Genomic DNA, 16719 nt, shown 5'->3' with positions numbered 1-16719 from the left:
AATCTTTTTTTTTTTTTTCTTTTGGCCCTTATGTGGTGTGACACAGAGACGAGTAACGTAAACACAGTCATACACGGCGCCGTCGAGTAAATTTTGTTCACAACAAAATGGCTGCCATCAGTTAAGGGAGATGTTCAGATTCTCCCGCCTCATCTTTTTTTATAAGATCCCGACAGCAAAATTTACTTGAAAGGCCAAACGGTTAACGGGGATTAGGGCATCTGTGGATAAATGTGCCATTACGTCATATAATTTATCGCTCTGGTTGGTGGAAGGATTATCCAATAGCCTGCAGAGGTATTTTTTTCTCTCCGCGGCCAGACTCTGGCTAAGTCACGCTAAGATAACTCTATACAACTAAATTACAATGTATTTGGTCACTATCCGTATTCTCCCTGTCTTTCATGAATTCCAACCATTTTGAATATGTCCACTCAAGAGGTTTGTGAATACCACAAGAAGGGGGCGTTCATATGGGCTATTCAATGTAAACATGGTAAACTTGACGCCATTTGAAGGCAGTATTAGTTGCAGTTTTAATGAACCTGTTAGCATTGCTAACCAGCAGCAATAACAGTCACACAAACACGTTCTGTACTGTAGAAGCAGCTGCAGCCTATGGGTGTTGAGCGAGCGCGCACGAAAAGGCAGCGTGACTGTTTACGAATGCGGAGTTGTGTGGTCAATAATAAAACTGAAGGGCCCGAGAGAACATTAAAACGTTAGACAATGACGCATTATCACCATCGTGTCGACTGTGTGGAAGCAGTTGCCCTTTTCCATCTACCAGACACCGATTAAAATTAGCATTCATCTAGAGTTATGTCTTTTTAGCAGTATCTTTATCAGTTTTTGACTGAATACTGATGGTTGTTGCTGAATGTGAGATTAATGAGAACAGTGAAAGTGAATCGAAACAGTTGAGAGCTATGAGATAAAAATATTGATTAGTACACTGTATTATTAACATACGTTTTGAATTGCATGCAAACGTTTGTCAGAATCTCACCTTGTGTCTCATTTCATCGCAACAAACCTGTAGTTTGGGACTGTGTGGTATTCATATGGGTGTTTGTTGATTTTAACCGACTCGAGTCGTTGTCTCAACTTTTCCCGAACAGTTGGGAGAAGAAATGACACGAGATGAGACGAGCTTGTCTGAGCACAGAGCTAACGCTGCATACAGTAGCTTATTGGGCTGAGCACTTCCAGATGGCAGTCACATCTGAGAAGAGGGAGCCGACTATTGATCCGGTGCCTTCGGGTCCTTCCGCTGGTTTCTGATACAGTCCTAAAATAATAATAAGAGCCCCCCTCCAACCCCCCCTGCCGCTGAAAGCATTCTGTGTGACCTTTCAGTGACTGCCTTTGCGCTTCGTAGTCATTCCAGCCACTCGCAATATGGGAAGCTAGAGATAATCTGCACCTTCTCATATGTTGCATATAATGAAAAAGACGATGCGTCTTGTGTGAGTGTGTTCAGTGGATTTGCGACGGAACCTTTCAGCTGGCATTTGAAGGTGTCATAATCACATTTGCCTTAGTCAGCGTCAGGTGGGAGCTGAGTCTTCAGGAATGTCTGGCTTTTGTGAGACTCATTCCTGCACTGCACCAACCTATAAACAACATATGAAAGAAGGGAATGAGTGATGAGTTAGTAGTTCTTTGGGAAGTCCACTTCAAACTGTGCGCGACTATAAATATCTAGTTATATCTTGCCGCAAGTCAGGTGCATTTACAAAATGGCTCATGTATATTTAATTCTCTTTGGGTCTGACACTGTGCATTTTACTCTAAATCCCAGTATTGTCAGAGAAAGTCATCATTCATCATCAGAATGATTCTGTTAGAAAAATGTCATTGAGACAAACTTACCGGGAGTTGCTTTCAAAGACGAGAAGTAAATGCTGGGCCAAATGTACCGAATTGAGAGAAGAGACAAAAACTTGTAGAAGCCCAATTTTTTGTAAAAGAGGTTTCTACTCATTCCTTTGAAATTTTGATCCATGCTAACATGTTGTGGTTGCATCACATAAATTCTGCAGCTTCGTCTGCATTCTGCCGTACCACATCCCAAAAAACATTGCTGTGGATTCTGATTAGCAGCAGTTAGTTGGCTGAATCTTGGCCAAAAAGGACATGGTCTGCAACAATATGCACATCAGATAAGGTGTGACATTTACAAAAATGACTGACTGGTTTTAAATGGCTTAGATTGTGCCAAGGAAGCATTCCCCACACCATTACACTACCACCAAGTCCTCAACAGAAATCTAGAACAATTAGATCAGGCTACATTTTCTTCAGCTTTTGTTGAAGCCTGAGCTCATGTGTGTTTGTATTTATTTATTTATTTTTTTTGCACCATTGACTCTCATTCAAAATCCCACCATGTCAGCAGATTTAAATTCATACCAGCCCGCCTGGAAGCACAGTCAGACTCACTGAGATCCTTTTTCTTCTTATTATGAAACTTGACATTAACATTAACTGAAGATCAAATGTTTACTTGTGTGATTTTATGCAGTGCACTTTTGCTACTTGTTTCTATGGTGTCTGGTGAGTGCATATATCTGATTGGTTGCAGAACTATCCAATATATGCAGAGATATTTTTTTCTCTTGCCCTTGACCCCTTCAACCCCTTCAAAGTTATAATAATATTGAGCTGAATCTGGTTTCCCAGGAACCACAGAATAAGAACAGTCACATTTTCGTTCAAAGGATTGATTACTGTCGGCATTTTTTATTTTTTTTTGCATTCGCATTAGAAACTGTTTTGCCTCAGTGTTGACTTGCTGACCCCTGCGACCGTATGCCAACGTTGAATGTGTCTTTCCCACCAGGCGCTTGAGTCAGAGACCCACGGCGGAGGAGCTTGAGCAGAGGAACATCCTTAAACGTGAGTCTCTCATGCATTTATCATGTCTGTGTGAACAGTACGAGAAAAATGTCACTGTAGCGTTGCACTGGAGCATGAGTCCATATTCGCGGCAGCCTTTTGTGCGCGCAGAGTTCACGTATTCGGGAGACCCAGTTATGCGAGCGCTAGTGGCGCACGTCTCTCCCCTCACTTCTCCTTGGTTTGTCTTTTCATGTGTGGCAGGCAGGCAGGCAGCAGGGCTCCCCGAGGAGCCCCGTCCAGAGAGACTGGTTTCTTAGCTCAAACAGTTGCAGTATCAGAGAGAAGCAGTTCTGCTGCCAGGGACTCTGTGGCTCTCGCATCAAAGACTGATTTACCAGCAGTCCCTGGTTTCCCACAGGCTGATGCATGATTGGCATAGTGCAGGGGGAAAACACAAAGCCTAAGAACTCCTGAGTGACAAGTCATGTCCTCCCCGTCAATCACACACGCACACAATACCAAGGTTAAACAAACAGGGCTTTTAGTCTGTGGAGAGGCACAAATCCAGAAATTCAAGCAGTGCTAGAGATACAGTATGGGTTCAGCGTAAGCACAAATGCAGACTGGTGAAGCTTTTGCAAACACAAGCAGTGTCCCGGCATGGCTGTTGCTTACACTTGTCTTTTAACTGAAGCCGGAGGTTTCCGTAATCAGATCTACAGTACAACACATAACACAATCAACACCCCCACCCCCCTTTGAAAGAAGTACAGTTAAAGTTATTTAAACATAGTCGTTTGATCGTGAGCACGGACCAAAAAAGCTCTGGGACAACTTGAAAGGAACAAAGCAGTCATTCTCCCCTGATACCCATCCCTAATCGCGTCTAACAGCCAGTGATGGAATCTATTTTAAGCCCTGAGAAACGCACCCAGTTTAGTGTGAATCTAATGAGCCCTATTATGCAAATAACGTGTTTGTCCCGCTTTGGAAGTTTCCGAAACCGGTTACACTGTTTGCCCGCTCCCAGAGCATGATCCCTCACCCTCTCGTTTGTGTTTTGCAGCTCGCAACGAGCAGGAGGAAATAGAGGAGAAGAGGGAGATCAAACGGAGGCTAACGCGAAAGGTGAGTCAAAAAATAGCTCCAAAGGTGCGAACCCTGCGCTGGCTCTGCGGGCACCTGGAGGGGGTAGATTGTGGGCCAGGATAAACAAACGCTGTGACACTGACTCATCTGTTGTGGAAGTGTAATCCAGCGCGTTGCAGGCGGGGTATTGTACTTCTCGGGTTCACCCCAGGAGACTCCGATGCCCTCGTTGCCCTTGGTCCTTTTCAGTGCGTTGGCTGCCAAATCCTTTGACCCCGCGGGGAGGTGCTGAGCATGTTCCCAACACCGTCAATTAAAGTGCAACACTTTCTGCTCACCTGCAGACTCGCGCCTCGAAAACAATAATCCCGCCGCTGTTGGAAGTCTTTCGGAGACTTTTTGAAGCCCTGTGATTTTCAGGGTCTCAGTTTGTGTTTTATCATCTATTTAGAATCGAAAGTTTGTCATTTTAAAGGTGAAAAATAAACCTGAGTTTAGAAGCAGATACTGATATCTGAAATAAGTCCATTTCTCCCAGCCAGCTTTAACAATCTGTTTTTTTGTTGTTGTTTTTTAATTATCTGTTTATGTGCAAAAGCAAATTTCCGTCACATATATTAATTACTGCATTAGTCATCTAAGAACAAAAAAATGGATGGATGCAGAAAGTTTAAACAATTATGTCCATACTACCCATTCCAGTAGAAATGATAACAGAACAGGACAGGGGAGCGCACCACTTCACCTGAAATGTCACATATAAGGAGAATATGTTCGCACAAATACAGTCAAAACAATCTGATCTCAGCATGTTTAGTTGTGTTAAATAGTTTCCAGAATATTCAGGATCATAAGTGCAATCTAAGAATGCCTGTTTAACAATAATGACATCATCCAGTGAAGAGGCCACTGGAATGCTGAAGCTAACGCACTTCTCTCCGATGCACCCAAGTAATAGTGAATGTGTGAGGCTTTCTGTCAGAGCCAGAGCACAGGGAGGCTGCTGCAGAGCCTTTGAACAATCTTCGCCGTTTCCTCTTCTTGTTCCAGCTGAGCCAGAGGCCCACTGTGGAGGAGCTGAGACAGGCCAAAATCCTCATCCGATTCAGTGACTATGTGGAGGTGTCTGACGCCCAGGACTATGACAGACGGGCAGATAAGCCTTGGACCCGCCTCACAGCAGCTGACAAGGCCAGTATTACTTAAACTGATCTTAGAGTTAAACAGCTACCTTTAGAACACCTTGGAGCACGCCTTTGCGCTTCATATGATAGTAATGGTAGAAATATGTTTTCCTCCTCTCTGGTTATGGCAAGCTCTACCTCAGCCGCTCATCTTTCCCTGTGTGGGTAAACACCCTGAAGCTGTCCTGATGCTCCGTGTCCAATGAGCTCTGCTTACGATCTCCTTACGACTTTTTTTAATGAAGTCTAGGTTTTTGCTGAGCAGATACTCTGCCGTCTTTCCTTTGATGATGCATTCCTCTGACCCCTCCGGGTCACACCTGAGGACCGCACAGAGAGTCAGCGTTTTGATTACGCAACAACCCCCTTTACATAAGGGAGTAATTGGATAAGCAGTGTGCCTCAAGAACCCCCCCCCATCCCCCTCCAGCCACATTGCAGCTCTGCTGACGATCAGATTTTTTTTTTCCTTTTAGCATCCAGCACAAATTTGAATTGTGTTTGTTCTGCGTTCATAGAAGCATCCTCCCCGAGGGTGGAGACGTCCCCTTGAGTCATGATGAATCGCTAAGGCAATGACATCACCTGACTGCGGTGATGTCACGCGTTACGTTTTAGTTATTAAAAGAGAAAAAAGAAAAATACTTCTATGCCCTGGAGCCCTTTACTGCTCCCGTGTTTCAGCTAGGACACAGTGACTCTTTGGGCATATTCTAAGATATGAGTGTGTTTAACTACGTGAATAAGAAGCAGATTGAGTTAGAAAAAAAAAGGGCCGAAAAAGAGACGATTTTAAAAAGAAATGGTGGTTTCAGGCCTGCATGTGCGATTACACCACGGTGTCGCTTGGTGAAATAGTCAGAGCACCGCAGGCTTCATTTCCAATAATGCTATGATTTTCCACACTGAAAACCTGTGCTATTTTCAGCTTCTGATCCACCTAAATAAGGCTTTGATGTTCTAAAAATAAACTCGCCTCGCTCAAAGCCAAAACGGGTTTTGTGTGTGTTTTAAATCGCGACGTATTAACCCAACGCTTCATTGTCGTCAAAAAAAACACAAAATAGACCCGACAAGAGGCTGCTTAGCACTGTAAGTTAGGGCTGAGGTCTCTTGAGGCAAAACTGAAGGCTCTGGTGATGCGAGGAGAGAATTCAGCAGAGCCATTCATGGCCTTGAGATGAGCGTAAATAATGCATGAAGCATACTAAAAGGAGGTACAGTCTGCGCTCGGAGGCTCTGGTTTGTGTGCTAAACCTTCGCAGCTTTTCCTCAATCTCCCTTCACATTTGTCCTCTGCAGGCAGCTATAAGGAAGGAGCTGAACGACTTCAAGAGCAACGAGATGGAGGTGCACGAGTCGAGTCGCCATTTAACCAGGTAATGTGCACAGCGGTCGGCTCGCATGCAGCTTTTCACGCCCTGCACAGGGTGTCCAGGGTGCACTAACTGATTTATCATGTTTGCATTTCTAGGTTTCACAGACCATAGTAGACCATCACTGTCTAGGGCAGTGCCGGAACCGGCGCTCTCCTCCACTGAGAACCTTAAGTGCTGGACAGTAAAATGGTGCCCGTTTCTACGACAAGGCCATGTCTTCTGAAATGCCTTTTCAAGACCCACACAACTGAGTCGGTACTACGCCACAAGATGCAGACACCCACTACTCCATCCACTGTAGTAGCACATAATGACTCCAGTTGATTCACATCGCCCCTCTGTGGAATTTGCTCGACTGTCTCCTAAAATCTCTCTGCTGGGCTCTCAGGCAGGCGCTCAGCTCTGCGGCGACGGCGGAAGAATTATTATCTTTTTTTTTTTTTTTTTTTTTTTTTGGTTTGCAGCTGCGACACCTGCCCAGAGGGCGACTGTATTTTGGTTCTTCAATAACACCATTAGACTCGTCTCAGTGGACATGTTGTTACCCCACTTCTTGATTACGTTCCGGACTCCCACAGCCCTAAATGGACAACTCTGTGCGAAAGATGCAGGGTCGAATGTTCTGTCCACTGCGTCGGCGGAGGACCCACCTTTGTCGCATCTGCCGGGACCTCTGAAACGTCTGAGAAAGACACACAGGAAAGAAGGAGGCGTCCCAACATTAGAATCATGTGCAATATTTTTTTTTTCCCCTTCTGCTTCTCCTAGACTTATAGCACCCCCTAGGGTTCTCTCAGTGTCATTACTGTGTAGTCTGACTTCATCATGTGCAATTCTCACTGTACCGACATCTAATTGCTAACTGTGAATCTGAGGGTTTTCGGCTGAAGCCTGCGCTCTCTCCAAATGTACATTTTGTTCATATCGAAGAAGAAAAAGTCACATTTAAAGAAGAATCCCGCTTGAACCGAGTTTTATTCATGTCACAGTCTTAGAAATTTAATGTAAAAAAAAACAAACAAACACAAAAAAAATTGCAGCTGGTAGATTACATTCTGGTTCCAGTGCAAACGATTTCTATATATATATTTTTTGTCAGGTTTAATTGTTTTTAAATAGAGGCACTTGGATCACGAGCAGTTGATTTCTGTGTTTGTATTCATCTCAGCGATTTGAATTTTTTTTTTTGTTTTTGAAACTGAACATCAAGAGGTGAACATCGCTCTCTGTTTTTATTTTTTTTGTTCGCAGCAGTGTGTTAAATGATCTTCGCTCATAACGTGCATTGTATGATACACTTTACTTTTATACTTGTGTCACTCGAGCTTTTGACGAAGCAATACCCATCGTTTGTAGGGAAAATGTTAAAACTGCAGGTGTAACCCCCCTCCCCTCCCACCGTTGTTTTTTACTGTGCATATACACTATGCCTGCACTTCAGGGTTTTAAGTTTTCTTTTATATGTTACTTTTAGAAAGGCTTTATTGTGGAGGACAGCATTTTTCTTGACTGAGCCACCCAAAGAAATCTGCCTCTTTGACAGCTTTATGGACAGACAAGGTTTGAAACAGACGAGCGCTGATTTAGTTCGCTCACTGAGTCAGGATTTTTAAATATTCCCTATCGCTTAAATTCTTTGCACTGTTAAGAGTTTGGCTTTACGACGGTCGTTGTTTTCGGGGGTTAGGGTCCACATGTGTAAAATATGGTTGGTTTTCTGAGCTGTAACCGGTTTGTCTTTACACTTTAATGATATTGATCCTACACCAGTATTCCAGTGCTCATGAGCTTTACGTGCACAGAATATTTTTTATTATTTTTTACTTACTTTTAAAGCTGCAATATGGAATTCCTGCCGGGTGATGAAATGGCAGCAGGGTTGAAAAGGCTGTTGGCCGCCTACTGAAATCTGCAAAGGAACATATGTTCTCTCTTATATTCAAGGTCTTGATCCGTGATAGATGACCCAGTTAAACTAACTGGGAAGTGACGACATAAAAATAGTTTTTGCACTGCATGGTTCGTATGTGAAATAATAGCTTTTATTTTTCGTTAGTGTTTTCTGTTAGTTTCTCATCGAAATCTGTACACAAGTCATTCTTTTGTCACATTGCCCTATCTTTCAAAAAAAAAATCTTAATTTCATTGGGTCACCTCATCACAGCTACTTTGTCATAAGAGATTTTTTGAGTTCTTTATAATTCAGGCATCTCACTTTTTTTGTACTTTTTTTTTCTCTTTTCCATCCAAATGGTTCAGTCCGATAGCGCATAATAAGAATGAATTTCTACGAATACAACCCATTTTCAGCTCCTTAACTAACAACCTGAGCCAGTGGGCTGAGCATGAGGTTTTCCATGTTGCTGGAATCAAGGAACATGAATTCAGCAATAATCTGTTTCCTTTTACATGCCGGCGGAGCGACTGAACAAATCTGAAAGCGGCCATTGTTTTTCATTTCTGAAAATGCCATGTAAAGGATACATCATGCCAATTAAATTCCATTTCTGAATGCATTTGCACTGTCTGTGTTATTATTTGCCGTACCTTTTTCTTGGACTTGGTAATGCATTGGGAACGCATCGTTTGATGGAATTGAAAACGATCAAAGCGGTCATGCTGAACATTCTCCGAGGCCTTTCCGGACCCTTTCACGTCCGTTTCCATGTGCTCTGGGTGAAACTGCTCTCATCTGTGTAAAGCACAATAGTGGACCTGTCAATGTAAATTGAGCTCCACAGCAGTGGGCAGTGAGCTAACTAGCCCGCTGGAGGACGTCAGGCCTTCAGGCCACCCTCATGAAGTTTGTTTCTGATTGTTTGGTCAGAGTCATTCACACCTGTGGCCTGCTGGAGGTCGTTTTGCATGGCTCTGGCAGTGCTCATCCTGTTCTTCTGTGCGCAAAGGAGCAGATACAGGTGCTGCTGATGGGTCTCCTCCATGCTCTTAAGACTATGCTGGGAGATGAAGCAAATCTTCTATCTATGGCACGTATTGATGTGGCCTCCACCTATAAAACAATTCCTGTTTTTAATCTCATTGTTTCCCTCTCTGTTGTCAACATTAACACCAAACCAACTGAAACTGATTAACAACCCCCTTTGCTGCTTAACGGACGAGATCAATATCCCAGACGTTTAATTGACTGGTGATGTACTCTGGTCAAAAAGCGTGCTTTTAAGTTTTTGTAACAGTGTGTATACTGCAATCCATATTTATAGGGGCCTGGGTTTCAATTAGGATGATGACCAGTCAGGCTTGAAACAGGTGGGAATTCCCTATGAATACCTAATGCCACATGCTCTATTATAGGTTGGACCAGTTGTCCCATTTTAAAATGAGTGAAAAACACATGACAACAAACGATGAACCATTTAGATTATTAAAAAAAAGAAAGAAAAAGAAACACAATATGTCACACAACATTCATGCGTTTAATGGTGAAAAGTAGCCGGTTTGCAGGAGGCTGCAGCAGCTCTCAAGACTGAACTTGAACCCAAACCATAAAGCTGTGGGTCTTTTTCATGTACGTATGAGCTGTGACATAAGTCCTACTATTTTCACACTGACATACACTAATCAGCCATAACATTAAAACCGCTGACAGGTGAAATAAACAACATATAACATCTCATGACAATACAATATTCTGCTGGGAAACGTTTGGACCTGGCATATGCATGGATGTTACTTAGACATGTGCCACCCACTGAGACCAGACCAGGCACCCCACCCCATAGCAATGACACTCCTTGATGGCAGCAGACATCCCCAGCAGGATGCAGCCTGACACAGACACAAAACCAGCCTTGGAACAACTCAGAGAACACAAAGAACCGCACAAATTCACTAGATCCCAAACTGATCCCCTCAACCCATGGGACCCAAAGGTCCCCACTAACAAACAGTCTGTGGCCAGACACCACAGGTCGCCCTCAGAAGGCCCATGTTAAATTGCAAATGTTCTGGAGTTCACCTCAAAAATACTTATTTTAAACTTTATTTTTCTATTATTATTATTATTCCTGTCAGCGTTTTTAGACGATGACGGTGGCAGCAACAATTCGCATAACCAGAAAGTGTGACCTGAATAAACATGAAACCGCTGTTCTTCCTCTTGCACGGGGTCGCGGCCAAAACAAAATAAATAGAAAAAAAAAAACACACATTTGCGGTTTGCTCCACTAGATGGCGAGAAATACAATAGAATAAAAGCACGTACGCCGAACCTTGTGAAATGGCGTCCCGATGAGATGGTGCCGAAGTTATTTGCCTCGTCACCACTAGTCTAAAATAATTAGACCTGTGAAGAAGCTTTATTTTACGAACGCAACGGAATTTGGGAGGTGGGGGGGAGACATTACATTAACCGCAACGTGTGCTGTTAACTGGGGCTGCTGAAAGTTTTCTCACATGGCTACGCAACAGTTGACGCCGGCATCTCGCTTTTTTTTTTTTTTTTAGCTGCGTGTTGGTTCATTTATCTCTGTGACTGTCTTCCCCGCTGTTCGAGCGGAGCAGCAGAGATAACACAACACCAGGCGGAGGACGCGCTTCGCAAGAGAACGCCACACATTTTATAGGAGCTATGTTTACGCCTCTCATCTGTTCGCCGCCTCACTCGACTGAATCTCCCGCGAAGCCCCTTGGGAAGTGTAGTTAAGACGCCGCTCCTTCCTGGCGGCGGCGACTCCGGATCTCGCGCCGGCGCAATACGCTTCCCACAATCCACCGCGTTGTTGTTAGCGACCCCATCTTGTGTCCTCCTCATGAATATATATCAGCCAGCATTTGCGTAGGAGGTCGGCCGACGTTCATTTCATATTCCAGCGCTGTATTCTGGTCTAAATGGGACGCACAGTCACGTCTCCGCCCTGATCTGTCCCCGCGCGCCCAGCCTCTTCCCAGCGAATGTAATCAGTAAAATGTTTTTTCTGGAGCAGTGGAGGAGACTCCGACATGGAAAGGGAGGCGAGAAGTGAATGACTACTCGCAGGATAACTCGGCAACACCGCCCAGTTGGCGGACATTTACACCGCGGTGGGCACGCAGTCGGGCTTTTAAATGTAGAGGTTTTAGGCGAAACCAAGTGCGCACCGTTATTTATTTAGAGTGGGGGACTTTTCATTGGCGGGGATGGAAAGTGTGCAGGCTGTCGCGGAGGATGGCGCGTCGGATGGAGGCGCGACCAAGTTAATGAAGAAGCCCAGCGGACTGTCTGTCGCCCGGGGGACTCCGGCGGATGATGGCGGTGGACATTTGGCACCCTCCCGCGTAGAGGCAAAGAACGGGAATAGCCTCTCTCATTCCGCCTCCACAGCGGGGTCGAGTGCGTCAAACCGAGCCGCGGCGTCTAATGGCCGGGGCTCGTCCAGCAACTCCAGCTCTCTCCTGTTGAGACGGAGGCGCTTGAAGAGGAACCTCTCCGCCGCAGCTGCAGCCACCACCGCCGCCTCAGCTGTCACCGCCGCCTGCGGCGCGAAGATGAACTCGGCCCTGTCCTCTGCGTCTTTGCATACTCGGAGCCTGGACAGGAAGACCCTGCTGAAGCACCGGCAGAACATGCAGCTGCAGCCCGCCGATCGCGAGTGGGTGAGAGCGGATCTCCACCGGGGCTCCATACACGTCCACGACAGACTGACGCCCTCATATCCCAGGCCGGTCCTTTGCACTATGGACACCACAGCCGGCGAGGTGGCGCACCGACTGAGTAAACTCTGCAGCAAGTCGGGCTCCGTCATGCGCATTTTTTGTAAAGACAGCTCCAAAACTGACCAAAATGGCAACTGCAATGTGAAGTACGACTATGATGATAATCAACGCCAGGTGAAAGAGGACTCGAGTATAAAGTGCAGCCACCTGACTCCCCTGGAATCCACAGAATTACTGAGCAATCCGACCACCGACCGGCTGAGACTGTTGCTCATGGAGAACGCAGGTGACAGGGAAAAGCAACAGGACATTGACGGGAAACTTTTCACCTCGGAATCAGAGTCCCAAGACAACATAACCTGTTCACTGTCAGACTTAAACTCCAACTCCAACATGGATACCCCCAACGACGACGACTCAGAGCACAGGAACGGCGCGGACAGCTATGGATTAAACTCAGGCTCAGATGTGGAGAGCAGTGCATTTGATGACCTTAGCTCGGGGGCCCGGCTCAGCGAGCACAGGGACTCCCTCAGCGACGACATGATCCTGGGGACAGAGGCGTCCATCCTCAGCCCCTCGTTTGACAGTGCCACGGAGGGCCACGACATATATGGCAGCTCCTCGGACGAGCTGGAGCTCGACTGTCCCACGTCCGGCGCAGGCATGGACCACGCCAATGGCATCACTGCTGTCACTGCCAGCTACAAGCAGTGCAGCGTGGGACATTTAAACGACATGACAAACAACATGGGGCCGGACAGCAGACTCAGCCCGCACGGCCTGGGCAGCCTGCCACCCAGCAGCAGTGCCGGCTCATTGACAAGAGCCTGTTCCACAGGTAACACACCTGACACCCAAGATCCAGAGTGTGGTCAAGGTGGTGTGAAGTCGGGGCCGACAGCGCATCACAACGGAGATTCCTGTGACTCCGGCCCCACACTGTATGTTCAACTGCACGGTGAAGCTGTCAGGAGGCTTAGCCCAGATGAGAGGCCTCTGCAGATCCAGAATGACTTTCTCTTTAAGCTTGGATTTAAGGACCCGTGGAGAGTTCAAGAGGAAGGGCTTAACACGGAAATTGGCTCCCTGTTACGCTTTTATGCAGGTAAATGAAACGATGCGTTCCGAATTAAATAACGTCTCATCATAATCCATGTTTATGCTCATCCTGAGACTTGTTGAGGCCTCCTTTTCGGTGCACACTACATATTTCAGCGTTTCAGTGCTGCAGCGCTCGTAACAGGTTGTTAACCTGTATCAGGATGAGACGAGAGCATTCGTGCAGATGAGTGTTATGAAATCGTGTTAATGAATCAATTCACTTCAATTCTTTCCCTTTTCGCAAATGCACTGTTTTCATGGAGCTCGTGTCTTAAACTGAGTGCAGCACAGGACGTTTGTTGATGAATGCAACAGCATTTGAAAGTCTTATTATTGAAGCCTGCTTCTTAGTGATGTTGATTATTGCTGGTTTTCCACATCTACCTTGTGTCCTATATGTTTTCAGTATAGTTTTTAAAAAAAATATACATTTCTTTGGTTTCCTCCGATCATGACTGTCGTAGTTGGCCCGTAGCTGCACACTTTGCTCCCATGGACACGCATGACATTGCCACAAAGCCATCGCCGCAACTTATGGTGCTCAGACATGGGGCCCTTTCCGGCTTTTGCCCCATTATCATCCTAATGAAAAGACTGAATGCCTTTGTGGTTGGATGGAGAATAGGGGTGGGTGCGGTATGGTTGGGAGGACCATAAACCCTCTCTGTGGACTCAGTGAATTCTGGTCATTGAGATGCGGCGCAGTGCTTGTGCTATTGGCATCCAGAACAGCTACTGTCACACTAACTAACTGCCTGCCAAGCTGGGTTAACGTGCTTCTCCAAAGCTCAGGAAGCCCCTTTCTTTGCCATGCCACTGCCTTCCCTCGCTGCTGCTGCTGCTATTACTGTTGCTGCTGTGGGAAGTGAAAATAGGGGGCCAGTGAGGACAGTTGAGGAGACACTATTGGGTTTGAAGTGTGGAAAAGAGAGACTCGCACACTGTAGTTTCCTGTCCAAAGAGGCTCTTGAACTAGAGAGTATTCTAACTAACCTCTTGAGGTCGTCGAGTGCGAAGCTGAGACATTACAGTCTCATGCACTTCCTAAACTATTGTGCTCGAGGTGTTTCCGGAATGATTTAATTTGGATGGCATCATATGGCACGCCGAATGGAACCGCGCGCGGCGGGGCTCATGTGGCTGGATGATGCGTGCAGAAAATAGACGCGCAGATCTCTGCACGAGCCTGTGCCGGTCGCAGATGAACCGGTAGCAAGCGGCGGCCGCTACAGGCGGGCGAAAGGAAAACCCAGATGCCACTCCGACGGCCGCCTCCACGTCCCATGTGAGACGGCTTAACTGCGGTCACCTGAGCTCTCCTCCAGCCGTCCCCTCCTCCCTCCCTCCCTCCCTCCCTCCCTCCACAGCCAATAGCACCACTCAACACTCAGACTGCAGTCTGCTCAAGAGGACTAATTCACATTCAGCCACATGTAGAAGGACATTGAAGAGCACTCTCATACACACACACGCACAAACAGATGCACGCACCGCAGAGAGAAAGCCGTGCTAATGCCCTTGTGACATGTCTGGCACGCTCTTCCGTCGTTTCCTTACGCGATGGAAGCATGTGAGGAATGTACGCTGGCTCCTCCAGAATGTCGGACACGTCTGCCTAGAAGGAAGCGGAGCGAGGGGGTTGGGTCGGGGGGGGGGGTGGACTCATGAGAGAATACAGCTCTGACACATGTTGAGCTGACTCGAATGGTTGTTGAGGGTAGATAGCGGAGATAGGACCAGCCTCAGCTGACTCGCTCTCAGGCACAGCTGCTACATCTGTAGACCTCAGTCGCTCTGAAGGCCTTTTTGTCTGCATGTCTGTGCACGCGGAGTGGCCTTTGATACGGGAAGTTCAGTATCTAAACTGGTTTTTATTGCTCTGTTGTTCAACAAGAGCGCCATACAATTTTTATTGGCCCTAGATATTAAGCGCCTTTGTCGCCGCGCTGTGTCTTTAATTTGCGTGACAGACGACATGCCCCGGCGACCTGCGTGATCAGGCGAGCAGGAGGGTGATAGGAGGGGACTGTTAAGTCGAGGAGTTACCACCGCGCGCCTCGCCAGATGATTCGGACAATGCAGAGAGCGGTTTGACTTTGAAGGGGTCGGGCTACGCTCTGTGCGCACAAACTCGGCAGTGGCCAGATGAGAGGACTCCCTTTGCCCTACTAGACATGCAAGCGCGCGCACGCACGCACACGCATGTACAGAAGGCTGCCCAGATCAAAGGGCCGCTGTCCTCTTTGGCAAGCTGATGAGTGATCCTTTCAGAGCTGCCCACACAGGAGTCTCTTGTAATGCCCGGCCAGCTTTATTAGAGTTTCATTACAAAGGAAAAGAACTTGCAGAAAAAAAAAATAAAAATAATAATAATAAAAAATCACACAGGCTAATATAATCAATACAAGCACATTCCTTTGCCGCAGCTCTAAATAAAAGTCCACTTCCTCAAGGGACTTGAGTGTTTTTCCTAGCTGTGCACTGACTCTCTATATGGTTTAATTGCCCATCCAGTTGAAGTATAGGGTACCGGCCAATACTGCTCTGTTACAGGGCTTTCACTCTGGTGGCGAGATCCTCAGTCACAACAAGTAATGATGCTGCGTTCATGACTCTCGGATGGCTGTCATCTTAGGAGGGCGTGTTTGCGGACTCGCAAAACTAAAAAGAAATGGCACACTGAGCCCTGGCACAGGGTTTCCCCGGAGGCAGAGGACCCGGAGTTCTTAACTAAACCAAAGCAGCACACTAAATTATTTAGATTCATTAGCCTACTCAGCTTTGCAAACACCCTCGTCTGTGCACTCACACCGGCCACTTTTTGCGAGCTCCGATCTTGCCCCATTAAAGTTGAAATGTTTTGAAAAGCAGTTTTCGCGTAAATCCGGAGCGGCGTTGAGACTCGGTGTGCTTTATGAGCGAACTTTATGATCACTGGCACCTACTGGCCTAGAAACTATCAAGGTATTAATTGCTTTCGGTTCCGTGCAGGTTTATTGAGCTTGAGCCCCTGTGAAACTAAGTCAGGCTTGATAGCGGTTTCAGCGCGCTGCACCCAATTCTCAGGTAATTCCCATGTTGTGGTCGGCATCTGCCAAGGAGGTGAACGTAGCAGGAAGAACGGTTCACGCGGAACTAATAAAAGTAGCGATAATGGCGATAATGGCTATGGTTTTAGAAAACACAAGTGCAATATCTGCCTGCTTATACAAATGTTTATAGCTTTACACATTTATGGTATAAGAAAAAGAAAAAAGAAGAGCAATTATACAAATGCTTCTGTCAAATAATAGTCCAAAGAGTTATCCGTACTTCTCAAAATAAAACTTTATACTGTTTTTTTTAATTGCACAATTTTAATGTCAAGTTTTCTACGCAATAACTCAAAAATGATGTTATTGAGGTGCTTATTTACAAAATTCAGACTATAACTTACCACTTTATTGCTTTGGGATCTAGATCCAAGA

General features: G+C 46.1%; 2 protein-coding genes across 3 annotated transcripts in view; both read left to right on the top strand.

The window, feature by feature from the left end:
• LOC125011226 (phosphatase and actin regulator 1-like) overlaps positions 1-9012 on the top strand; it is a 44893-nt gene extending 35881 nt beyond the window's left edge. For both annotated transcript variants that reach the window (XM_047590324.1, XM_047590323.1), the window contains exons 8-12: positions 2846-2901; positions 3911-3972; positions 4984-5124; positions 6420-6496; positions 6592-9012. In XM_047590324.1, coding sequence (XP_047446280.1) covers positions 2846-2901; positions 3911-3972; positions 4984-5124; positions 6420-6496; positions 6592-6607 — 352 coding nt within the window. In that variant the 3' untranslated portion in view covers positions 6608-9012. The remainder of the gene's footprint in view (positions 1-2845; positions 2902-3910; positions 3973-4983; positions 5125-6419; positions 6497-6591) is intronic.
• A 1326-nt stretch (positions 9013-10338) lies between these two features.
• The window catches only part of phlpp1 (PH domain and leucine rich repeat protein phosphatase 1), a 41211-nt gene continuing 34830 nt past the window's right edge, over positions 10339-16719 (top strand). The window contains exon 1 of the mRNA XM_047589027.1: positions 10339-13256. Within this exon, the coding sequence (XP_047444983.1) occupies positions 11633-13256 (1624 nt within the window). The 5' untranslated portion in view covers positions 10339-11632. The remainder of the gene's footprint in view (positions 13257-16719) is intronic.

This window comes from Mugil cephalus, chromosome 7 (assembly GCF_022458985.1).
Source record: "Mugil cephalus isolate CIBA_MC_2020 chromosome 7, CIBA_Mcephalus_1.1, whole genome shotgun sequence".
In the NCBI taxonomy this organism is placed as follows: domain Eukaryota; kingdom Metazoa; phylum Chordata; class Actinopteri; order Mugiliformes; family Mugilidae; genus Mugil; species Mugil cephalus.
The sequence above is the reverse complement of the archived record's forward strand: the minus strand, read 5'-3'. Positions and strand labels throughout refer to the sequence as shown.